This window comes from Nipponia nippon, unplaced genomic scaffold (assembly GCF_047370975.1).
Source record: "Nipponia nippon isolate SJK-2023a ecotype South Korea unplaced genomic scaffold, ASM4737097v1 scaffold_25, whole genome shotgun sequence".
Lineage (NCBI taxonomy): Eukaryota > Metazoa > Chordata > Aves > Pelecaniformes > Threskiornithidae > Nipponia > Nipponia nippon.
Genome location: NW_028262342.1, coordinates 190,365 through 214,580, shown reverse-complemented (window position 1 = coordinate 214,580; position 24,216 = coordinate 190,365). Strand labels below are relative to the sequence as shown.

The window sequence follows — 24,216 nt, the reverse complement described above, 5'->3', positions numbered from 1 at the left end:
GCTGCGGGGAAAATGCCTGGTGCTGAATCACCATGGTGGCAACCAGGAGCCAACTCTTTGGGGAGCCTGAACCCTCCAGCCCCGACCTGGATGTGCTGGCATGCCAGGGAGGCAAGCAGAGGGCCTCCTAGTCCAGACCTCTAGGAGCTCTGGCTGGAGGAAAGGCATGGGTGGGATGCAGAAGCTTGAATGCAAGGCTGACCACAGGGAAAGGGGAAGATGGGCAGGGTGCCCCAGGGTGGTACCCCCATGCCCTGGGGGTGCTCCCTGGCATGCCCAGCCTGCTGGCTGCCTGCTGTCTCTGGTTCCAGGCAGCCACTGCAGCGGCTTCCCCGTTCCTACAGTGGGAACAGCCGCTCTCTTGTTTAACAACCAAACAGCCCAGGGTTTTAACAGATGAGTTACCATCAGCAGGTAGCTCTCCTGGACAAGCCAGACACCCCCGGGGCAGCTACTACTGGAAGCAATTATCAAAGAAACTGTTGGGCTGCGAGGCAGGGGGGAGCGTTGTCTGGGAGCCCGGGTAACTGCTGTTACCCCGGGGAAGAGGGACGCAGCCCTGGGGGGCCTGCCCAGCCCCAGGCATGCCAGCCCAGCCCTGAAACCGGGCTGGGTTTGAGCCTGCCGTGGCAGCACCCTGCAGCACCAGAAATCCCCGTCAGCTCTGTCCTTCCCAGCTCCTATGTGATATATATCCCCTGGGCAATAACTCTACCCTCCATAGCACATCTGAGCAACAACCCTCCCCTCATATAATTCAAATCCCAGAAGGGCAGGTACAACACCCCCATCCCTTACAGCGTATCCCGCAGCAGCATTCGCCCTCCTGCCCCCAGCACAGCCCCTAAAGCTCCATCCACGAGACCTCTCCCAGGACTGCAACCTGCCGCTCTGCAACCTGCCCCACACCCTTCACCCTCCCGTGCAGCATAGAGATCCCCTCCCGTGCAATGCCCTTGGACCCCGAGGCGTACTCGGTTCCCAGCTCAGTGGATGTCTGTCCCCAGAGCACAGCCACTCCTGCGATGGTGGCTCCCCTTCTCTGCCCCCCCTGTGCCCTAACCTCGGCTGCTCCCAGGTCAGCTCAGGGGTATGCAGATGGGGTACCCCATCAGGAGGATGCTTCTCGTGGCATATTTATGCCAGGTGATTGTTAACCTGGCCCACTGCTGGAAAAGCACCAAAAACAGCTGGGCAGCCCAAACTGCTTGACACTCTTGCTCTCTAACAATTTCTGTGGCAGAGGCTGGGTACCCTGGAGCCTGGTTCTGTCCACGCCGAGTCCTGCACTCCTCCTCCAGGTACAGCCAGTCCTGAAACCTGGGAGATATTAGCCTGGGTGGCATGAAGCAAACCTGGGGCTGGTCAGGGACTGGCAAGGGCAGTGCCAGCTGAAAACCAGCTGGGAGAGGGTTTCTTGTCACAGCTGCAGAAGTCCAGCTGCAATAAACGTCTCCCACAGGTTTCCAAGGATTTTTTCCCCTGGATGTTTTTAGGAAGACCAGACCCAACAATTTACACACCTTTCTTTCTGCAAGCTTGTTCCCAGAGTCTGAAGGGCTGATTCCCACCTGGACCAGGTACCCCAGGGAGAAACACACCAAAGAAATGCCCCTCCAAAGAAGTGTTTCCCCTGAGGAAAGAAGATATTGGATATTTTGAGCCAACCTTCCTTTTGGGTCAGGTGCTGCCCTGGCCCCAGACCTGGGCTCTCCTCCTGCCCTCTCTGAGTTGGGGCCAGTCTCCATCTTTGTGCTACTGGGAGCTCCCTTGCACATGGCAATGGGAAGGCAGCTGGGACCCCACACCCCCAGTCACTCCCAGTATGGGGTTCAGTCTTGCTCCCTGACCATGCTGAGCCAGAGGCAGGAGGGTAAAGAAAGGGTGAAAGCCAGTAGGGACTGCAGGGAGCTTGAAGAAAAGGCAATGGGAGTGGGAGGGAGAGCAGGGGGTCCCAGGGACATGGTCTCTGCCTCCCACAGGCTGTCCCCGTCCCCACCACATTCCCATCTACCCTGATCCGCTGCAAGGATGGCCACACTCCGGCTCGGCTGGAAAATCAGGTCATGTCATTGTGCTCAGGGGCAGTTCATGGTCTGGCATGTGGGGTATTGGACACCTTCTTGCTGGTCCTGCCGAAACCTCTCCCCTCAAACCATTTATCTGCTCCCATTTGCCACGTTTCAGCCACAGCAGCCTGCTTTGGGTTCATAGGTCCCAGGCAAGCGCTTGGCCAGGGCAAACTGCCCTCCTCTTCCCTAACTGGGAACAGGGATCAGCAATGGCCCCTGTGTCCCTTTGGCAGGGATCTTGGGAGAGAGAAAACCCACTTTAATGCTCAGACTTGAAGGGTGACCAAGATATTTCCATGGGAACTGTGTGCCAGAAACATGTTCAACCTAGGACCACCTGGTGGGAAAGGTCTTCCAGCAGGCCACAATGTAAATGTGTGAGAGGAGGCTGTTTTGGAGGAAAAATCCTCTTTTCCTCCATTTTCTGCCATACTTGCCACAGCCATAAAATCCAGGCACCCCCTAGGAGATTAAAAAAACCAAATAAATCATCTCTTTCTCGTGCCAGTTTGCTGGGAGGATCTGCTGGGTTGGCTTAATATGGGCTTGGAGGCCACTGGAGGGGTTACCCTGAGTGTGCGATGGTATGTGGACACTTGTTGGTGTGTGCGTGTCTGGCCTTGCTCGCCCTTCTCCAGTCCTCCCTGGCTCTTCACCCCACAGACCCATGCAGACTTCATGGGAGGCTGCAGGATCTGGTTCCCCAGCCTGTGCCCGGACACCCCTGCCTCTTCTTCTCCTCTGGCACAGGGTGCCCATCCAGCTGAGGGATCTATGGACCCCCTGCCTCTGCCCCAAGCCTCCCGGCCGGCGTGCCCCTCCGCTTGGTGATGGCAGTGGGGTAGCGGTGGTGGGTGGTGGGGACAGCGGGGGCACGGGAGGCGAGGCAGGCAGGCTCCCCGCTGCTGCGGGATCTGGTTAAACATTGTCCCAGGCCAGTTAGGTAACACAAACCGCAGCGGGAAAGAAATGAAACTGCTTGAGCAAACAAGGTGCGCTTGGCAGGCCAACAGGCTGCGTGACAAAGTACTCCCCTCTCCCTGCCAACCTGCCAGGGTTATCTATTGACGGAGAATAAACACCTCGCCCACAACCCCAGACTCGGAGGGACAGCAGCCAGGAGCACAGACGGCTTCTGCGAGACCTGGCCTGGTGCTGGGCTTGCCCTGCTCGCTGTGTCCCCTCCCTGGACATGCTGATTGCCACCAAGCACCATCCTGGCCCCCTCCCACGTATGCTGCTTGTGTGGGCAGCCCGAGCATCTCGGCATTGTCCCTCCTGCCACCCCATCCAGCCTGCTCCTTGTGGCACCTCCAGGAGGTCAGGGATGGGCCTGGAGCACCCTCCGCTTGCTGGAGCCAGCAGACACCAGCCGGGAAAACCTGTTCCCTGGGGAAGGTTACGCAAGGAACGTGACAGAGGTCTGGCTGCAGCCCAGACCATGGACTGGCTCCTGGTTCACACCCAGGGACTGGAACCTCTTCTGGCACCACAGGGCAACCCTGATGGCCTTATCTCAGTGTGTGGATCTGGGAGCAGTACGACGTCAGTCCAGCACACTAGAAGGTGAGGGATGGAGGTCTTCCATATGATTTTGTCATCCCTGGGATTTTGCATGACTGCAGACCCCCTCTTATGTCTTGCCAAACTGCAAGGGTGGGCATGGCATGTCATTGCATGGCCACAGGCGACCAGACATCCCAGCTGGACCAGCAAGGCAACTCCTCATGTAAACAGCAGTTGAACCCACCCAAAAGAGGTTGGATCTGGCCCATGGGCACCTCCTGCCCCTGGAAAAGAAGATGGGTCATGCCTTTGATGCCACTGCAGCATCTCCAGGAGGTCCTTCAGCTGTCACTGAGCCCACAACCTGGGGGCTGCCAGCAGAGAAGGAGGGCACCAAGGGCCATGGTCACCAGGAGTTTGGAAGTGAAACAGGAGACTTGCAGCAGGGCCTGTGGTTTCCCCAGCCCTTGGACCCATCTCGTTATCCATGTCCTGGTGAAGCAGGGGCCTGGGCTTCCCCAGGCAGCACAGTGGCTCGGCAGTGGGGATGCTCTCAGCCACCGGCCTCACTTGAAGTGAGGCTGGGCAGACTGGGAGCCATTTCAGCTGCTGCAGCCAGGAGACCCCAGGGGAGACAGCACAGATGGTCCATGTGAGACCTTGCTTTGAAGGACTTATTTCTTTCTCTTTTGCATCGGGTCGCACTCTTGCAAGGGCGGGATGGGTGATTTTTAACTGTACCATGTCTCCAGCAGTAATGAAGGGCAGTCAGGGAACAACGAATGGCTGGGTCCTCCTGCCAAAAAGGCATCTCAGGCTTTGCAAGGCACCCTTACTGCCTAGGAGCATCCCAAAACCTCCCCTCACCCTGCCACTGGTGGGCTGGCTCCCCTCCTTAGTCACTCCAAGCACTGGCTGAAACCTTTCAGAAGGATGTGGCATTGCTTTTGCCTGGACGTCCCAGACCTAGCCAAGCTCCAAGCTCAGAGGAGGGGTCCCAGGGCCTTTCCCCTTGAGGGTGAACAGGAGCTAAGCAGTGTTAGCCCCTGCATGCCCACATTCAGCAGGGTCTTGTACACCAGCAAGAGCTCATGGCAACAAGACCCTCTGGTGCCCAGCAGTATTCAGAAAGACTTGTCATGAAATGCAGGCAACGCACACCAACCGGGAACGATGCATGGACCACTGTTTGCCAAACTTGTGGTAGAGACATATCTGAGAGTCTTCTTGGCCTCCAACCCCATGAATTCCTTCTTGCTGCCCCACAGACGTATCCTGTGGGTCAGAGAGATCCTCCCAGCACCTGTGGGGCACCCTCTCTGCCTCCTCATGGCTGGGCTAGCTGGGGAAGGCTGGTGTTGCCATTGAGCAAGAAGGGACAGATGATGTGTTTGGGCTGTCCATGCTGCCAGGCCTTGGTGGTCTCCTCCTGAACATGTGGTCCTTGAGAGGCACTCAGGTCCTAGGAGAGGCTCCCAAATAGCCAGACTGGAAGATGAGCAAGCCTTAAACATAATACAGTGTTTGTGCTTCTTCTTGATGTCCCTTCATGTCTTAGAAGAGAGCGCTGGCCAGAGAGGGGCTGGAGGTCCTCCCGCAGCCTGTGACCCCCAGCCAGGCTGGGGACCTTAATGCAGAGGGAGCTGAGAGAGACCCCCCGCACCAGACCACCCAGGAATTTGCTTCCCAGCAGCCTGCGACTGGCAAACTCTGGTTTGGAGCCAGTGCTCCGGGAAAGTCCTCCTGCAAAGGTGAGTGCCAGGGCTGAATTTCTGGAGGGTCCTCAGAAGGGCCAAGGTTTGGGAGTGGGTGTAAGATGCCCCTGCATGGCTGGCTTTGAGTCAAGGCCTCCAGATCTCACTCCCACCAGCCTAGGGACAAGCAGCCCACCTCACCCTAAGGAAGACCCTGTGACCCTGTGCCAGGATGACCAGGCAAGTCCAGGCCACAGCAGGCAGGAGGGGTGGTGGCAGATGGGGTTGATGCAATGGCACATCCCAGGTAACATGAGTCTGGTCGCCACCATGTCTTTAAGAAAAACAAGCAAAATGACAGGGAGGTACAAAAAAACCCAACCAAACAATTTATTCGTCTTATGTTCCCATTTAAAAAGGAGGAAACCACATGCACCTGCTGGGTGCCCAGCTGGGCCTGTGTCCCCCTCCTGTGGCTGACACAGAGCCAGTCTGTGCCCCCGTGACATTGCTTCAGTCCAGCTGAGCATCACCACTTGCCACGAGACACGTGCGTGCCCTACAATGCACACTCTCACACGGGAACATCTTACTCATGAAAAAATATATCTGTACATTCATTCTGTGCTTTTTTTTTTTTTTTTTGGTCTTACATAAATTAGAAGCTACTTTTGGGGAAAAGGCCTGTTTCTAGATACAGGCAGCCAGGCTGGAAATGCAGAGTGGCCCTGCTGTCCCAAGTCCTCTCCCCTCTGAAGGCTCTCCAGGGCCAGGTGAAGCTCCACAATGCTCCCATCTTCTCTCAGCAGGTGCCACACTGAGAAGCTGCTGCACAGGGGGGTCTCACCCATCCCACGCGGAGCAAACAGGGTGGTGGGCACCTTCAGCACGGCGGGAGCAGGGATGAGGGAGGACCCCATAGCTGGGACAAGGTCTGTCGGATCCCAGGTGAGACAGCGGTGCTGCCCCTCTGCCCGGGCAGGAGGTGGGTGACAGCAGGAGACCTGCTGGGCTCACTGCGGTGCCAGCTGCCACTCAAACTTCTCTTCCCCTTTACGTTTGTCCAGGCTTTGAAACAGCCAAAGTCGCTGTGACTCCAGTTGGAGCTACAAATCCAGCGAGGGAAATAACGGTTTACAATAACCTACTGGAGCCAAAATATTAGCTTTAAACACCTCAGTGCCAGCAGTCACCAGCACGCACAGGCGTGCCCATGCAAAGGTCGGACTTTCACATGCTGCACAGGCAGCAGCTTCCAGATGCGGCTGCAGGCAAAGTTTCCTGCCAAGGAGCCCAGCTCGGGGCTGGCCCTGAGGGGCTTGTCAGACCCCGGCTCATCCAGGACTCCTACAGCTCCTTGTTCCTGTTGAGCACCTCCTCCTCCTTCCAGCCGCTGGAGTTCTTCCCAAACTTATACACCAGCCGTCGCCCATCGACTCTCTCCAGGATTTCTCGTTTGTAGTAATATCTGGAGGAGATGGAGGTGGAATCAGGGCTCTGGAAGCAGCCCCGTGTGCTGGGGAGCTGCAGTGGGGGATCAAGGCTGAGCCCTGGTGGGTCTGACCCAGCCCTGTAGGGCCGATCCCCCCCAGGGACAGGGGAGGGCACTCACCGCATGGCTCTGCTCAGCTTCTCGTAGGTCATGCTGTTGTTTTTCTTCTTCTGGCCCCAGAGCTGAGCCACCGCTTCTGAGCGCAGGAACTTGAAGACGCCCTCCCGCCGGTCCTCCCACTTCATCAGCCCCTCGTTCAGCTCGGGGTGGATCAGGATGTCCCGGATGAACTCCCACAGGTGGGTACCTCTTGGGGCTGGAAGAGGAGAGCAAGCTGTAGAGGACAAGATCCTGCGGGTCCCTGCGCTTCGGATCTCCCTAAACCCCCCTGCCAAGGGGCATGGCCAGCGGACATGGCCCTTCCTCCCGTCTCCCCCCCATGGAGCCGAGCTGGGGGAGGCAGTCCGAGCTCCCGGGCTGGAGGGTCCACGTACAGTGCTTGCTCTTCCGGCTCTCCAGGCAGTCTCTGCTCTCCTTGCTGAGTTTTCGGGGCCGTCCCCGTTTCCGCTTGCCGTGTTTGCTGTCCCCTTTCTTGCTCCCTGCAAAGCCACCTGTGCATACAGACAAGGGACACATTACGCTCTGCAGAGCCGGCTGGGTTGCAGCTCCCCCCTCCCTGGGCACAGAGATGTCCTCCTCAGGAGCAGAAGCACAGGGGAGAGCTGGTTGGGGGTGGGGGGGGAGAGATCAGGGGCTGCACCCTCTTTTCAGGCCCAGGTACTAGGGAACGATCCCCCTGAGAGCAAGGTCTCCCCATTCCCTCCGGCCTCGTCCCACCCGCACCCGTGCCACCACGCGTAGGGCAGCATGCTGTTTGCTCCCCAAACCTTGCTGCTTCCTTGCATCCCAGGTATTCCCAGTATCATCACCAGCTGGGATCAACACTGAACACAGCTTTCAGTGCCCAGGATCTCTCGCTGCAGCCTTTACCCAGCTGCCACCACCTACCCCTTGCCACCAAGCTCACTGCTGCCCTGGCTGTCCCAGCTCTGCCCCAGAGCCTGCACATCACCATGCTCAATGGAGAGAAACAGACCCAGGGCTCATAGAAAACCAGCCCACTCCCTCCTTCCCAGTGTGAAGATGGATGTTCAGGTGTTGTCCCTAAATCATTGCCTGATGGGATGTGCTCTGCAGCTGCTGGAAGTGCCCGGGAGCAAGCCCTCCTCTCCCAGCTCCTGGCGGGAAGCAAACAACTCACCGTCAGGGAAGAGCTTTGCATCCGCGGGGTCGAGGTCAAGGTCACTTCCACCGGAGTCCTGGGAGTTGGGGCTGTGGGACATCACAGGCCCTGAGAGGCAAAGAGACAGGGCTCAGACCGTCAACTGCTGGCATCTGGAGATGCTTCCACCTGGCTTCCCCCACCCCAGGCCCCTGCAGACAGCCTGGTGCAAGACCCAAACCCGCCCTTGGTGGTGGGGCAGCTCCCCACTGATCTCCCAGATTAGCACAAGTGAAGGGAGATTTTCGCTGGGCAAAACACTGACCTGAGACATCGGAGCTGCCTGGGGACATGGCACCAGGCAAGCAGGTGAAGTCTGTGGATAGGAAAGGGTTTGTGGGCCTCATGTCCTCCAGGGAGTCCTTGGCACAGGGATTTCCCAGCTCTGGAAGGGGCAGAGAAGGGAAGAAAGGGTTAGACCTGCCTGCATCAGCACGTGGTCCCTGGGGAAAAGGCTTGGCTGGGGCCCCTCTCTTACCCAGGTGGCTGGAGTTCAGGAAGGTCTCTTGGGAAGTCGCATCCTCTTTTTCCAGCAAGTCAATGATCCAGTTCAGCTCGTCGGAGGCTACAGGGGTGGGGGGACTGGGATTAGCGATGCCTGTTCGGTGTGGAGGGGAATGGTGCATGTTGGGAGCTGAGCCCAGCCCTGCCTGGACTCTGGTCTGTGCCCCCACCTCCCCCTGCACAGCCTCCCCCGTGCAACCTCCCCCAGGCACCCTCTGCAGTGCCCGGGGTGCAGGGGGTCCTGGGCTGGTGCGGGGGTCTCAGCCTCATGCTGCAAGCTGCCAGGCCTGGGGATGAAGGGGACATTGGGACACTCACTGATCTCGTGCAGGCGGTCATAGAGCTCGTCCCCCAGGGGCCCAAAGATGAGGCGCATCTGGTCCCTGGTGCAGTGGCAGAGCGCGTGCCCATCCATGTTGCAGCAGGAGAAGTCGATGGAGCTGGCGTCGTACTTGTTCTTCTCTACGTGGTAGCTGATCCACTCCAGCACCTGCACTTTCGTCCAGAAGTAAGGGAGCTCGCTGAACCACTCCGGCTTGTCTGCAAGGGACGGAGAGCGGGGCTCAGGGGCAGGGCGTCCGTGCTGCAGCTGGGCACCGGGTCCGGTCCCGTGGTGATCATGCGGGGCACAGCGGGCCCTGTGCTTGGAGGGTTATGGGACTAACAGGCGCTTAGTGCCTGCTCCAGGGTGACCTCGCCCTGTCCTGCTCCTGTCCTGGGGGACACCAATGATCTGATGCTCCCTCCACAGCTGGTTTCGGTGCCATTTGTCCCGTCTATGCTGGTATCTGCCCTGCCCTGCTGGTGTGTTCCCTGTGCCTCCCCCCATGATGGTTCCACTGGTGCAGTGGGACCCCCATCACCAGGACTGTACTTCCAAACTGCTCTCCTGGTGATCCCTGGCAGCCCGTCCCCTGGGATGTGCTGGGGAGGAGGGCAACAATTCCCTCGTTCCCCCTATGTATGTGATGTGCTCCAAGCAGCCGCATCTTGTGCCACCCAGGGTCTCCTACAGCAACCTTTTAGCCAACACACCCCTGGGGAAACTGAGGCATGATGGAAGCTGTTGACCTGCCTCAGTGGTTCAAGGACCTTGCAATGCTCTTCCAAGCCAGCTGCATTGCCTCGCTGCTGCCTTGCGTGCTGGCTCCCCTGTGCAGCCACCACTGCTCCCCAGTCCTACCTGTGCTCTGTGCCGGGGGCTGGCTGGTGGGAAGGCTCAGCCCCAGGGTGCTGTCATCCCCAAGGTGTCCCAGCATGTCCAAGGTTGGCTGCACCTCGTCTGGCTGGTACATGGCACTGATGTAGTTAGAGAAGATGTTGCTGATCTCGCAAGATCCCGCCATCAAGCTCTGTGCCGAGAGATGACAGTGAGCCACGACCCCGTGGAGGCAGGGGGACCCGAGCCCGCAGCAGCCGCAGCACCCCTGGGACCAGACTGGGTGAGGCCGGGCTCCCCCTCTCTCCACCCATCGTCACCTCTCGGGTCACTTCTGCAGAAACACCCGCCCAGCACCCGCCGGCTGGGGCTGGGGCCTGACTCACCACCGCCCCGGGGGCCGGGAGTGAGGGAGGCTGAGCCGGAGCAAACCGGGGACATGGCGTCACCGTGCCTGCAGTAGAGCCCCGTCCCCAGCAGCCTGGCCTCACCAGCCCCACTGGCAGCCAGCGCAAAGGGACAGCAAGCAGGTGACTGGCAGAGAATGGTGTTGCCCAGCCCCTCCGTGGGGACAGGCGTTGCAGGGCACTCAGCCGCCGAGCGCTCCCCCAGCCCCACAGCACAGCAGTGCTCGGGCTGCCACAGCCCGCTGCCCCACTGCCTGCTGCAAGGTCTCCAGTGCCGGCAGCTCGTCCTCTCAACCAGTCGCAAGAAGCACATCCCGGTAACTGCAGCCAGGAGGGAACCAAGCCCCTGCCTGGCCCTTGTGGAAGAGCCAAATCTTGCTGTTCGCTTGACAAAACCCGGGGGCCGGAGGGGGTCCCCGCCAGACCGCTGTCTTGCTGGCCCCTTGAAAGGGTTGGCAGCTGTGGTGGGAGAACAGGCGTGCAGCGAAAAAAGACCAAGCGCAATCCCCCGGCGAGAGCGAAGATGCACAGGGAGGGGAGCAAAGCGGCCGTCCCGAGCTGGGGGACATCAACAGGCCCCGGATGAAAAACTTTGGTACCTTCTGCGATGGCAATCCCAGGAGCCAGGAGCGGCAGCTAATCCAGAGAGCAGTGAGGGGAGATGGAGGGTGCCCTGCCCGGCCGCTAGCCACTGCTCATGGGCCTGGGGAGGCTGGTGCCGATGGGCAAGCCCTGCCTGCGTCTCCTCTTTTATAGCAGGGACGGCGTAACGCGATCTGGCAGCCCGAGGGGAATTCCAGCCTGAAACGTTCATGCTCCCAGATCCAGGTGATTTGCATAATATGAACCACCGGGTCCCAGCCCAGCGCTGCCTTGCCGGGAAATCTGGGTTGGCCAGTTTAATCATTGTCAGAGCCCTTGCCCTGCTGGTGCCCGGAGTTTCACCCACACCGGCTTCGCGGGGTGTTTTCTTCACTGCCATTTACCTGGCTCGTGTTTGTTTGCTCGCAGCAGCAGGTTCACTCACCTCCTGCTGCCAAGCAAACACACCCAGCAGGGCCGGAGCGGACCCCGGGGGCTGCGCATCCCTCCCTGGGGCTCTGCCCCTGGCAAAGGGGCTGGGAACGCTGCCCTGGGTGCCCACCCCGCCCTGTGGCATCCCCCTGCTCCGGAGGGCAGCCCAGCCCTTGGACCGAGCGGGTGCTTGCATGGGTGCCTTGGCTGGGTTTGGAGCACAGGCTCGCTCTCTCCCCAGTCTGGCACAGGCACAGCTTCTCGCAGAGTGGGAGGAAGGACCCAGTGACCAAGCCGGGCAGGCGCTGGGAGCGGAGGTGGGATGGGTGGTCTGTGTGGGGATGGAGCAGAGGCCAGGCAGGTGCCTGAGTATTGCTGCTCTCTCTGTTAGGATGGGTCAGTTTTTGCCTGGGGGAGGTCTGGGACAGGCTGCAGAGCTGTGACGACCCTGTCCCTGCCATTTCACAAGTGCCTGGCACGGGCACGCACGTACGCTCACCAGGACACATGCCAAGGGGCAAGGCAGGGTTGTGGGTTGCATTTGCTGGATTACCTTCTGGTGGTTCTTGCCCCTCTGGCTCTCGGGCAGGGGCACTTGGGACCCTGTCTGGATATGTTCATGCTGGTTTTAGCCCTGTGCTGGCAGAGGAGCCCCAGTCCAAGCAAACAACTTGGCACCCATTTGCCTGGTGCTAGTACTTTGCTGAGCCAGCCACATCCATGCCACACATGGGCTGGTGCAAACCCAGGGCACTGTGTGAGCAGGGCAGACCCTGGCATCCCACAGCCACCGCTAGGTCCTTGTCACTTCAAACCGGTGCCTGGCAGCCAACCATCTCATGTGACAAGGTGGTGACAGACCGTCCCAAACATGGATGCTTTGCCTCGGCCCAGGGGCCAGCAAGGGCAGGGCAGCTGTGTGCCCCATCCCCCTTGTCACGTCACCCTGGCCTGCCATGCTGTGCTGTGGCCCCAGGGCAGGCAGGGCCAGCGTGCCAGCCAGGAGGCACCAGGTCATGGTAGCTGATCACCTGCTCCAGCTTCATTCCTCTGCGGCACAGTCACGAGTGCTGGGTGCTGCCAGGCCCCTTTGTTTCCTGAGCACAGCATCCCACAGCGATGTCCCCACGCCTGGGAGCAGCCCCTGCCGTTGCTGCCACGGGGCAAGCCAAGAACACAGTGGAAAACACCGGTGCTGGGCGAACACAGAGCCTTAAGCCTGCATTCAGCTGAGAGCTGAGCCCAGGGCTCCACTGTGCCCGGGGACCTGCCTGCCCAGCTGGGCTTCCAGTGCTTGTGGTTAGAAACCTGCCCCTGGGGAAGCCTTTTCCACCCACTGCTGAAATGCAGGTATCTCTGGAGCAGTGGGACATGACAGCTCTGCGCTGGGCCACAGCCCGTGGGATGATGGGGAGGGCATGCAGTGTTTAGGAGTCTCCTGCCCCAGCCCTGCCCAGCCCACCCATGGCTCTCTCCCACCCTGGGGGATCTGATCGGGTACCTGATGGGGCGCTCTGGCATGGATCACGTTGAGCATCCCCTTTCCCAGGTCTCCCTTCCCTGCAGACCCACAGCAGACCCCGGGGAAGTGCTGCGGTCAGTCCATGCACCTGGGCTATGCCACCGATGGGAGAGGTGCCCTCAGTGGGTGACACCCCCCATCCCCCTACTTGTGCCTGACATGCCAGGAACCCTCTGGGTCCGCCTGGGGCCCAGCTTGCCCCCTTCCTTCCCCTTGTGTTTGGGAGCCAGGAGGCCGGCGGACCCGAGCGATCCTCCCCAACACTCCTGCTTTGCTGACCTGGAGAAATGGCCTTCCTGCCCATCTGCCCGACCGATGTGCCACAACCCAGGCCCTATAATGGGCTGTGGGGAGAAGATCACAGTGGGGGACACTCCCTGGAGATGCTGAGACACTGTGCCGGGAGCATGGGAGAGCATAAGCCTCTTCTGGGGTGTCTCCATGCCCTCCCTAGAGCCACAGGGCAGCGGCAAGCTGCTGGATGGTGCCCATGGGACCCTCCACTGCCAAGGAGCAGCCGCAGCACTGATGGGCTCAGGGCAACCCCTTCTTGGGCCTGGGGATGGGTGGCAGAGGGCTGCCACAATCTCATCGCCAGAGCCAGTGGTTCCCAGGGATGTGTCCCTGCTGTCCCCTTGCTGCTGGTCCGAGCTCCCAGGGCACCTTCAGGCATGTGGGGAGCATGGCACAGGGTGCTGCCAGCCCAGGCTTGGCATCTTGCTGCAGCGAGAAAGAGGCGGTCATGAATTTGGGGTGAGTTGGTGACATGAGGGCCAGCAAGACAAGGTGCTTGTGGTGCAGTGAGTGGCTGGGACACCAGGTGGGAGGGAGATGCTACTGATGTCACCTGCCCTGCCAGGAGTTGGGCCCATGATACCCCCACATTCGTCACCCCACAGGTCCCGTTGGCCCTGGCAGCGCTGTGGTGTGGCTGTGGGTACGGAGGCTCACACCAAGCTAAGCCACCACACAGGCTGAGGGTGATGCAGGACAGGGCGCTGGGGACTGGTATGGCTCTGGGCACCGCCAGGCCTCCAGAGACACTGTTAGGGCCGGACTGGCACCGCTCTCAGGACGAGCACTGCAAGGTGCGTTGTGAGCCCAGGGCCGGGGGCCCCCAGCTCTCACCCTGCGGCGGCGGCAGGGTGTGGGGTGCCCCACGCGGGGAGCGGGGTGCGCGCCAGGAGGAACCGCATCCGGGGTAGTTGGTGCGGGCGCAGCCCGTGGCTGGCAGCTCCCTGCTTAGCTGCTCCGTCCGACCAGTTTAACCAGTGCTAGCTGGCTGGGAAAGAGAAAGTGAAGGTTGCTGGGGCTGAGGCCCTGCCCTGCGGAGCTGGGGTACAGCTCGCTGCCCCCCTCCGCGCCCCGCAGCGCCCGGGCACAGGCCGGTGCCAGCACCGGTCACCTCTGGGCGCTCGGCGGGCACCACCCGCTGGCACCGGGGTCTCCCCCAGCATCCCCCCCCGCATCCCCCCCTCCGCATCCCCCCCCCCCCCCAGCATCCCCCCCCCAGTATCCCTCCCCCCCCTAGCATCCTCCCCCCAGCACCCTCCCCGGCGGCCCCGGCTCTGCCAAGCCCCGGGCACGGCGGTCCCGCGGCCGGCGCTGCCACCTGCCGGCTGTCCCCAAGGCCACCGCTCCCCTCGGCCGGCCGGGCTGCTGCCCGGAGGGGCGACCGGCCAGGGGCGCGGGTAGCCCCTGCCCCCAGCACCTTCCCGCAGCCCCAGGGCCCTGCCGGCCCGGGGACCCTCGGGGGGTGATGCGATGCTGCGGGGCTGGGGATGCTCTGACTCCCGTGGGGGCCGGCTGCCACGCTGGGGGGGGGGGGCTGCGGGCTTGGACCCCTTCCTCCCCTCCTCCTCCTCGCCAGGAGAACGGGGCAGAGCCGGCCCGGCTGGGTCTGTGCCTCCTCCCCCAGCGCAATCACCCCTGCCCCGTCTGCCGGGGACCCGGTGCCCGCAGGGACGCAGGTCGCCCTCTCTCAGCGCACGGCAGGGCCTGGAGGGCCATGGCAGCACCAGTTCTCCCAGCATTGCCCCCAGCCCCTTTGCCAGGTGCACGGGGATGGGACGGGCGGTTCCCGGCCGGGCTCTTCCCCTCTTCAAAGGCACCTCTACCCCATCGCTTCATTTCGGTACATTTTATTTGTGAAGACAAAAAGGCAAGGAACAAACACAACCATTGAAAAAACATGTACATCATGAGACCAAAATAACTTACACTATTTACAAGAACACATCGAGGTATAAAATATATGTACACGCCTTGTCCTCTGACAAACCCAGACCACTGGGCTGGGCTGCACGACCCAGCAGAAAAAAAAAAAAAAAAAAAAAAGCCTTCACAAGAGCTGGTCTCTAGAAAACAGCTCGGAGCAAGAAAAGGCACCTGCTATTTGTGATACTTGCGCAGCGGGAAGGAGTGACGGAGCAGGCGACGCGACGCTGCAGCTGCCCGAGCCCCGCAGCAGGGCCGGAGCGGGGGGTACTGGGTGGGCCCAGGACGTGGGGGATGCAGAACGGCTGGCAGGTACCGGGGCAGAGCTGTTACGGACCAGGGGAGAAGCCCCTGGGGGCAGGAGGCAGGCGCAGGGCTGTGCTTTTTTGGGGGTGAGGCCCAGGAGGCCAGGACAGGGCCTGGGGGGTCGGGGCTGTGCTGGGCTCCCTCCCAGTTACAGCTGGAGCACCATGCGCAGGCGGAGGGGCCAGGGCTCCCCTTCCCTCCCCAGGAGGGCGAAGGGGGCTCAGGGAGGGTGTGCAGCCTGCAGGACAGAGCAAAGCTCCAGTGAGCCTGCTGAAAAGCAAGCGGGAGCCCTGTGCTCTGCAGGGATCGTACCTGGACCCCGTCCAGCATGGGACAGGGGAAGGACTGGGATAGGGCCACTGGGAGAGCACCCCGGGGAGCAGGCACTGGTTCTGCAGCACCAAGGCGGGAGGCAGCAGCCGGGACCCCAGAGCAGCTGTGCTGGGAGGTGCTGGGGAGGAACAATGTACCTGGGGGGACGGAACCCTGGTTCTCCAGCTCCTCGCAGCTGGCCAGGCTGGGAGACGCACCGCCAGCCTGTCCTTTTGTGCCTTAAAGAGCTGTGGGTGCCAGGGAGGGGGCAGCACCCAGGCTCCCTGGGGGAGCTCACAGTGGTTTGGGGGCCCAGTGCTTTTGGGCTCCAGAGTCATCTCCACCCCTCGTGTGCAAAGCTCAGCTCTGGGCCCGCATTACACCCGCAGCCGAGGCTGGAGCTGGCCCCTGTGTGCTGGAGGGAGGAGATCTACAGAGCCGGAGTCAGGGCCCGGGGACAACAGCATCACCCAGCTATTTGAGGAAGGGAAGGTCCTCCCTGGACTGCAGGTATCATCACACCCTTGGCACAAACCAAGGCACCCATGGGTGAAGCAAAATGAGGTGCACGGTGCGAAGGCAGCTCCAAAGTGTCCCTGCAATGGAGGGACAGGCAGAGGGGCTCAGAGACCACAAGAAGGGACTTAAGCTACGCAGCAGGGCAAGTCCTGAGCCCCAGGGGAGCACCCAGCACAGTGCAAAAGGATGAAACAGCCCCCCTGCTTCCTCCGGCAGGCCAACAGCCCTCACCGTCACCCCGAGCCCCACCTCCACCTTGGCTGTCCAAGCCCACGGCCCCAGTCTGAGCTCTGAAGGACCAGAGTCCAAGGGGCCACCCTTGCTAGACCACCTGCATCTTGGGACCTTGTGCTTTAGTGTTTGGGGGAACCTGCCCCCCTGAACTGACAGTGCAGCTCAGAGCTGCGAGCCCCTTCCCGAACCCCACTGGGCCAGGGGAGCGGGGCATGGCCCTGGGTCGGCTCCCCAGCCCTGAGCAGGGGGTAGGCTGGGGTCTCCAGGGTTACCCTGGTTTACGTTCAGTGCCTGGGACAGGATCGAGATTCAACTATGTTTTGGGGGTGAAAAAATCAAACATCACACACAAGAATCAGCTTCTCTCACAGACAACCCCCCCCCCACCCCCCAGACAGAGGCTTCTGCAGCACCAGTTCCCTGCTGCTCCAGGCTGCCACCAAATTACAGCAGGCTCTGGAAAATGGGGACTAGGACCAGCCTGTTCCAGCCATGTGCTTTGCATGGACATTTTCCCAGACAAGAAGGGCTTCATTGCATCCACAGCGAATATCTGTGAGAGCAGAGGCAGGAATACAGGCTGAGCTGAGCCTGTCAGAGGTCCCTTTCCATCCTTCTCAGGGACAAGAGGGACCACTTCCAGGCTGCAAATCAACCCAGTAACTAACAGCAGCAATGCTGAGCCTCGGTCCAGGCATCCCACCAGCAACGGGAGCAAAATCTCAGTGTTGCGACGCAGCTGGGGGATGCCACCGCGAAGGCGAGCACTGGGAGCACAGGGGACAGCAGGACGCGGGTGCTGCCGCGCTGCCGGGAGGAGGCAGGGAGGGGGACACGAGGGGCGGCTCAGACATGCAGCGGGGTGGGGGTGAGGCCACGTGTCCCCAGGACGAATTCAAGTGTCAAAACCATAACAATAACAATACTTAAGAGAAGAAAAAACTAAAACCACAAACTCCCTTATCCCCAAAATGAAACCCAATGACAGCACCCAGCTTGCACCGTGAGGTAGCTAAACCAGATCAACGCCCAAGAAACACTCTCCTGCATGGGAAACACCAACCCACACAGATACTAAGACGTACACACACACACACACACAGAGCTATGGGATCACAGTCACCCCTCGCTTCAAAAACACCCCCCCTCTCCGGACGCTTGCTGCTGTGCCGCAGTACCCAGCTCCCTCCTACGTGCGGCTGGACATAGCAGCGAGGTGGATGCTCAGCATCATCCAGGATTGGCCACTCAGCCCTGGGAAATTAAGCAGACACTTGCAGCCTACACACAGGAGGAAGCTGGCGGTGAAAGGCAAGGCAGGTCTGACCCCAGGCCCCCCAGGAGCAGGTCCCTTTACCAACTCCAGCAGGGAGCAGCGAGAGGTTTCAGGCCAGGCACTGGCAGATCTCGGCGCAGACACCAATGCACATGGTACAGCTGGCTACAGTCACACCCACCCACCCACCGTCCCCCAGCCAAGCAAAGGTTGAACTGGCTAAGGAATGAGCAGGGAAACCCTCTCCAAGACAGGCTTGGAGGGGAACAGCTCCACCAGCCCCCCACATCTGTGCGTTACTCTGGCGGCCGTGGTGCCCCGTGCGTTTTTGTTTGCCTCCTCCAGTCCCGCAGGGTGCACGGCCCAGAGCTGCCGGCGCTGGCACCGCTTCTCCACCAGCCACGGCAGGAGGGCTCCTCGCCTCGATGCAGCTGCTGGTCCCGGGCTGTGCAGGGCTCCGCCACGATCATGAGGGCCCGGTCACGGTCCTGGGCAGGGTCACACCCACAGAGGCCATCACACCATCCACCAAGGCAAGGCAGCAGGATGGCTTTTCTCCCCTCAAAAGGCAAAAAAACCCTATCAAATCAATAGAGATGCTCCTGCCTTTCAAGATGCAGGGGAATTCCCATGCTCCACCTGGAACGGTTTTAACAAGGGCTGGTGGCAAATGACCTGGGGCCTGGCCATGAGTCACCATGGTTGGACAAAGCAGAGGGAAAACAGTCTGTGCTTTACAGGGCAGGTCCTGGAGCCCCTGGCCTCTGAGATCCCAGTTCAGTGCTGGTGGGATCACGTGGAGAAGGCCTTAAATTTGAGTTCAAACGCTGCTTCTTCTGTGACAGAGGGGAAGTGAGAGCACGTGAGACAAGAGCATCACTCCTGGGGTCTCCTCAGCCATCCCGCAACAAGCCCTGCCTGGGCCAGGGCAGGACAGAGCAGGGGATGGTCCAACGAGCCATGGGAGAGATGGAGGAAAGCTCCAGTGTGAGACTAGGGCCTTGCCAGCCCCTTGCACAGGAGAGGGAGGAGAAAAGCCTGGAGAAGCTGTGTCCTTGGGGACGCACTCCTGGACGGAGCCCCCAGCCTTTCATGGAGGTTGGATTGTGCAAGATCATCCACTGCAGGATTGTCCTTCAAGCGTGGGGTGAAGCAGGGGACTTGTGCGAGACCAGTGTGTGCAACCCCTTCCTCACCCCACACCCGGCACAGCCTACTCCATCCTGGCCCGAACTTCGGCTGCTCCGTGCCTCGCTGGGCCCCCTCCGGCTCCCAAGGGGCCAGCCCTGAGCTAGCCCCCTCCCTGGTAGAAGGCTGAGAGCAGAGCTTGGGGGAAGGAGTTACAGCTTCCAGCTCCCAGTGATGGCAAACCAAGATGGGCCACAGGGGTGGGAGAGAAAAATCCAGCCTTGGCTTCTTTGCCCTGTAACCTCCGTTCTTGTTTCACTTCTCCATCTCAAGGGGGTTAACACACTGCAGGAACTCACCACAAAACCCCTGCTGAGGGCCAGGGTGTCAAGAGCAGGGCTAAGCAGCCCTTCCCTAGTGCAGAGTAGGGCGGGCACATGGGGAAGAGCCCAAGAGCAGTGCGTCAGCTGAATTTACGACGGGGGTTTGGAGAACATCGAAGGGAACTGCAGAGGGTTTCTCTGGAAGTTGCCCGACGGAGATCTTCCCAGGCTTGCCATGCCTCCACGTTTGGGATGTGGCAAAGGAGCTCAGAGGTGCACACCTCCAACTGCTGGGGACGGGTAGACGGAGGATGGGGAATGATGGGACTACCTAGAAATCCTTCTGCAGACCCCCCACAGCAGAGAGGCTGTCCCACAAGTAACGTCTCCAAAGAAGCAGCCCCTCTATGCTGTGGTCCTGGCCAGCAAACACCAAATGTCCTCATGGCCGTGGAGTGGAGAAAGACTCCTGCAGGAACCGGCCCCGGAGCCAAAAGGGACAGAAGCAGCATATCACGGTGGAGGCCACACGAGCCCACAGTGGCAGGAGGGAATTGGGTGTCTCCGAGAAGGAGCCAAGGAACTCTGACCCCCAGAAGTCCTGGCAGGTGTTGCAGCAGGGTGGGTGAGAAGAGAGACGAAACATTTCCTGGTCACTGGAAAACCATCACGAAACCTCAGCAGGAGGGAAGATGGAGCCGACAGTGCCCCACGGAGCTGCCTCCTCACAGGAGCTGGCAGTGCTCAAAGTACCAGATGGGACATCGTCTACCCTGTTGGGTCAGGCACAAAGAAATCCCTGTCCCTGGGCTAAGCTCCTGTAGATGACAGGGTCTTGATAGCAAGGGAGAGGTACCCCGACCTTCACCCTCCTGTCACGTCTTCCAGTTTTTGCAGTTCCTAGTTCGACCCTGCAGGTAACCTCCTCCCGCTCCAGAGCTTCACTGTCAAGTCGCTGAGAAACAAAGGTGAGAGGGACGGCGTGACCCCAGGGTTCCCGCGGGAGCCCCGCAGACGTGCTGCACAGAGGCACTGCGAGCAGAAACACTCCCCACCCCCAGCCCATGGCAGCATGCAGCCCACAAGACTTCCAGGCTCTTTTCTCTCAGCAGGAGGTTGCCCAATCTGTTTTAGGGAGCAGGCAGGCCCAGTGGGGCTCAGCCTCCAGCTCACCCCACTGGCAGCAACTGGGGACAAAGGGAAATGGTGACCTCCAGGGCTGACCCCGACAAGAGGACTCCTGCACCCCGTGAATGAGCTCTAATCAGGTCAAAGCAGTGACACCGCAGGGAGCTGCTGCGCTTGGTCTCCCCAGGACATGGGCTGCTTTGGGGGCGGCTGCCGACTCCCGCCCCACCATCCATGCAAGCCACAGTTTCCACGGAGCTGCCACAGAAGATGTGGGCACTCGGCAAGGTAAAAAAAAAAAAAAAAAAAGCAAACAAAGGAACGCGGGGCTATGGCTGGGACAGAGGGGCAAGTCACTTCTAGCAAAGATTTATCAAGTGGGGAAAAACGCAAAATAGTTTCATACCGTGAAGAAGCAGCTCAGACCAGAGAGAAAGAAAGAAAAAGAGAGACGGAGGAGCAAAAGCAAGCAACAGAGAGAAAGACAGAGGGAGAAAGAGATGGAGAGAAAGAGAAAAGGAAAGAAAAGACAGAAGGAGAGTGCATGAGCAAGAGAGTCAGAAAGAGCAGGAGGGTCAAGGCAGACTAGTAGCACGGCCCTTTATGGCAAGGACGCGTCGTGGAAGGCAAGGGGTGAGCCCAGGCACGTAATTCCATAACTTTACCCGGCAGTCACTGTGGCACAGATGGGAGGTGGGGAGGAGGAGAGACAGAGAGAGAGACAGAGAAAAAGGAAGGGAGAAAAGGGACATGGTCGAAAAGAAGATATCAGAGTCTTGCTGCCAAAGAGCTCCCCGAGAGCAGCAGAGGATGCCCAGCCCCGGGGGAGAAGGGTCCCTGCATGGGGGATAACCCGGGGCGTCACCGGAGCGAGGGCAGGGGACGGCTGGGGGAATAGCTCTTGGCACTGCAGTGGGCAGGCCGCGTCATGGGGCAGGCTAAGGCGGGCAAGACGAGATGAAGCAGTGGAGGGACTAGAAAGCTGCGAGACTCCCCCCTTCCCTCCCTCCCTGCTCCCCATCCACTCAGTGCAAACCCACCCAGGCCCGGGGATGACAGCTCAACCCAGGGGTCTCCCACTTCCCAGGGGCTCTGGGGAGCAGCAAGCCCAGGGCTCACCTGGAGGCGGTGAAGATGTGCTTTGAGTTGGTGCAGATGGCATTGATGGGGCTGTCGTGCCCTTTGATCTCCCCAACTGGGGTGAAGGTGTCCACGTTCCAGACCTTGATCATGCCTCCTCGGCAGGCACTCAGCACCATGGGGCGGCCGGGGATGAAGGCCAGGGCACAGACCCAGTCTTTGTGGGCATTGGGGATTTGCTGTAGGGACGGGCACAGAGCGGAGATCATGACCAGCCTCATTTCAGCACCACCAGCACCCAAAGTGGGAGGCTCAGATCCTCACTGTTGCCCTGGGGCTGATCTGGATCGTGGGGCTAGTGATGCAAAGTTAGGAGGCCAAGGGGATGGACTTAAAAGGCAGGGCTTGGTTTGTCCCCTGGGCAGGAGACAACAATCCTGTCTTCAGAGAGGACCACAACACCTGGCAGCCTGTGCACCAGGGGTACATCCCGAGTGCCTTACAGCAGAAACTCACAGGGGTACGGAGCCACCTCGCACATGCACTGCCAGATTCCCAGGAATGGGAGTTCCCTCTCTGGTCAGCTCAGCGCAGGACACTGGCACCAGGTCCCTGAACAAAGGTCCCCCCCAGACCCCCAGCAGCAAATGCTCCTCTGCCCCACGTTACCCCAAGGACCTGTGCCGTATGCTCCCCTCCAGACCTGGATAAGTTCCTGCTGCTCCAGATCCCACTTCTTTATGCCGTTGTCCCTGGAACCGCTGAAGAGGACGTCTCCCTGGATGGCCAGGCACTCGATGCCGTCGTAGTGAGGGGGCTCAAAATTGTGAGTGGGGCCAATATTGCCCACCATGCCCTCAGCAATCTCAAACACCTGGGGGAAAAACAGTGGGTGAAAGACCCCAGATGGCACTGGAAACAGAGTTGACCCTCTCTTGGAGAACTTGGCCATCACCCTCTGTTTTCTAGGCTCAGGGCACCCAGAGCGATGCTGGAAAGGGGAGTGGGCATTGGCCAGTGGAGGCTTTTTTGGGGCTGAGGTCTCCCCAGGGGTCCTGCCACCATCAGGGGAGGTCTGCCACCAGACACAGCCCCCATTCTGCTGCATTTTACTCATGGTGAGCCTTCACACACCTCCGTGAGCCAAGCTGACAGCTTGCAGCTGTCAGAAGAGTGGGATTCTGCCTCCCTCATCATCTCACCATCCTTCTTCACTCCCCTGGTGCCAGCTCCAATTTGACCTGCTAAAAACCAGCGAAAACCTAAAAGGGAGGGGCAAGCTCTTGCTGTGCTGGAGCTGTGATCGAGCAGGCACAAAGCATCTGTATAGGGGAGAATCGAGCAGAACAGGGCGAGCTGCTAATCTGGGTCAGCCACAACATGCAAGTACCAGCCATAGAGCCCTAAGGATAAGAGAAACGCAAATCCACCTCCAAAGGTGCATTTGTATTGTGGACCAAGCAAAAGGCAAGATTTGGGTTGAGGAGATACGCAAAAAACTCACATGCAGAGGTGAAAACAATCTGGGCTCAGATCTCAGGAGGAGAGAAGAGACCTTAGGGTTGCCAACATCTGGGCTTCCCTATGGGACACAGGGCTCTGCTCGCCAAGGAGGAGAGTACCTTGACGTAGTGATCTTTGGAGCCTGTGACCACCAGGTCATGGTTGCTCGCTGTCTGGTTTACCGTCAGACACATCACAGGCCCGATGTGGCCACTCAGCTTCCCGATGGGCTGCAACCTGAGTTCAATAACATGGATCAGCCAGCCCCTTCCCAAGTGCCGAAGCTCCTCCAAGGGGCTCTCCCAGGCAGGGACCCCCCAGAGCCCTGGAGCCCCCCCAGTAGGGTTGTTCCCTTTGGGGGACTGCGAGCAGGGACACCCCTCTTCCTAGTGATGCCAGGGGAGGAGGGCAGCCTCGGGGCACGCCAACGTCTGGCGACAGAGCCTAGGCTGCAGCACGGGGTCAGCAGCCCAGTGCCCACCTGGCAGGGAGGGGGGCAAGGGCAAACCCAGGGGGTCACTGCTGCCCATCCCACATCCTTCCCCTTCTCCTAAACTCTGCCCAGCTCATGGACAAAACCCCCACTCCAAGTAGCCCCATTGCTGCTTATCACCCCTTAGGTCCCATAGGAAAGGGTCCTGAAAAATCCTTATTCCAGGCAACTTCCATTGCTAAAAAGGCTTTCACTTTCCCTGGGGGGAGTCATTTCAGGCCCTTCTGAGCAGACAGTGTCCCCTCAGCATCTGTAAGATGTCCTGCCTGCCCCAGCACCACCCCCTCACCTGCTCAGCTCCCAGATGCGGACGGAGTTACCAGTGGCAGCATAGAGCATGGTGCCAGTGGGGTTGAGAGCAATCTGGTTGATCTGGTGCTCCCCCTGCACACTGGCGACAGTGCGGGTGGTGGTCCCAGCACACGCGTCCCCAGAGATCACCTGTCCAGAAGACCTAAGGGAGAGAGTGGTCAAGGCGGGAGGATGAGCAGAGATCAGAGCCACCGAGGCCTCACTGAGGAACCGCATGGGGCTGCTGGCTCCAGGCTGGCACGGGTGGGTCCTACATCGGGGGAAGGCCTTAGAGGTATCACCATCTCTCTGGCCACAATGGGATCAACAAGACCTCTGTCCCCTAGGCCAGTGCCCTGCTTGCAGAGGGAGCCAAGGATGTTGGGCATGTGCATGACCAGCAGACCACTGCTACAGCCTGCCCCATGCTCCTTTCCAGTCCTCAAACTCCTCATAAAGATCTGAGTTTCCCACTGGTGAGCCTGTAATTTACTCAGCCACGATGCTGTGGGGGGCTGCGCCTCCTCTACGGAGCTGCTGGCTCTCTCGGCCATCCCCCGACATGGCTGCAAATCTCTTCAAAGCTCTGTACCCTGAGCCTTTGCTGCAGGAGGTCCACACAGGTCACCTCACCCCAAGCTCTCTCCCAACCTCCCTGTTCCCTAAGGATGCAGCACTGCAAACGGGCACTAAAGCAGCTGGTACTTGGCCCTGTCCCCAGCTCCAGCAGGTCCCAGGACTGGCTTCTGCAAAG

The 24,216-nt window shown here is 60.1% G+C and overlaps 2 protein-coding genes across 5 annotated transcripts in view; both read right to left on the bottom strand.

Moving 5' to 3' along the window:
• Positions 1-5,640: 5,640 nt before the first annotated feature.
• On the bottom strand, positions 5,641-10,850 carry ELF3 (E74 like ETS transcription factor 3). Of its 2 annotated transcripts, none has more exons than XM_087762052.1 (9): positions 10,716-10,850; positions 9,734-9,902; positions 8,869-9,090; positions 8,525-8,644; positions 8,312-8,431; positions 8,026-8,115; positions 7,259-7,375; positions 6,885-7,080; positions 5,641-6,740 (listed from the first exon to the last, which is right to left on the bottom strand). In XM_087762052.1, exons 2-9 carry the CDS (start codon positions 9,894-9,896, stop codon positions 6,620-6,622), a joined length of 1,149 nt encoding a protein of 382 aa, XP_087618178.1. In that variant the 5' UTR covers positions 9,897-9,902; positions 10,716-10,850; the 3' UTR covers positions 5,641-6,619. The 2 variants fall into 2 exon arrangements, with proteins under 2 accessions (XP_087618178.1, XP_009461554.2); XM_009463279.2 differs by having other exon boundaries at positions 8,525-8,611.
• A 3,983-nt stretch (positions 10,851-14,833) lies between these two features.
• Positions 14,834-24,216, bottom strand: part of KIF21B (kinesin family member 21B) — a 43,051-nt gene continuing 33,668 nt past the window's right edge. For 2 of the 3 annotated variants that reach the window (XM_087762057.1, XM_087762058.1), the window contains 5 exons: positions 23,461-23,625; positions 22,798-22,915; positions 21,879-22,049; positions 21,215-21,414; positions 14,834-19,922 (listed from right to left, as the gene is read on the bottom strand). In XM_087762057.1, coding sequence (XP_087618183.1) covers positions 19,868-19,922; positions 21,215-21,414; positions 21,879-22,049; positions 22,798-22,915; positions 23,461-23,625 — 709 coding nt within the window. In that variant the 3' untranslated portion in view covers positions 14,834-19,867. Of the gene's footprint in view, positions 19,923-20,501; positions 20,771-21,214; positions 21,415-21,878; positions 22,050-22,797; positions 22,916-23,460; positions 23,626-24,216 lie in introns of all 3 variants that reach the window. The other variant, XR_015705709.1, reaches the window with a different exon arrangement.

Coding starts and splice junctions, on each gene's coding strand:
- ELF3 (XM_087762052.1), bottom strand. CDS start 9,896: ATGGCGGGATCTTGCGAGATCAGCAACATCTTCTCTAACTACATCAGT. Junction 8,645..8,868: donor TGACCGCCTGCACGAGATCA/GTGAGTGTCCCA, acceptor CACACCGAACAG/GCATCGCTAATCCCAGTCCC. Junction 6,741..6,884: donor AAGCTGAGCAGAGCCATGCG/GTGAGTGCCCTC, acceptor CATCTCCTCCAG/ATATTACTACAAACGAGAAA.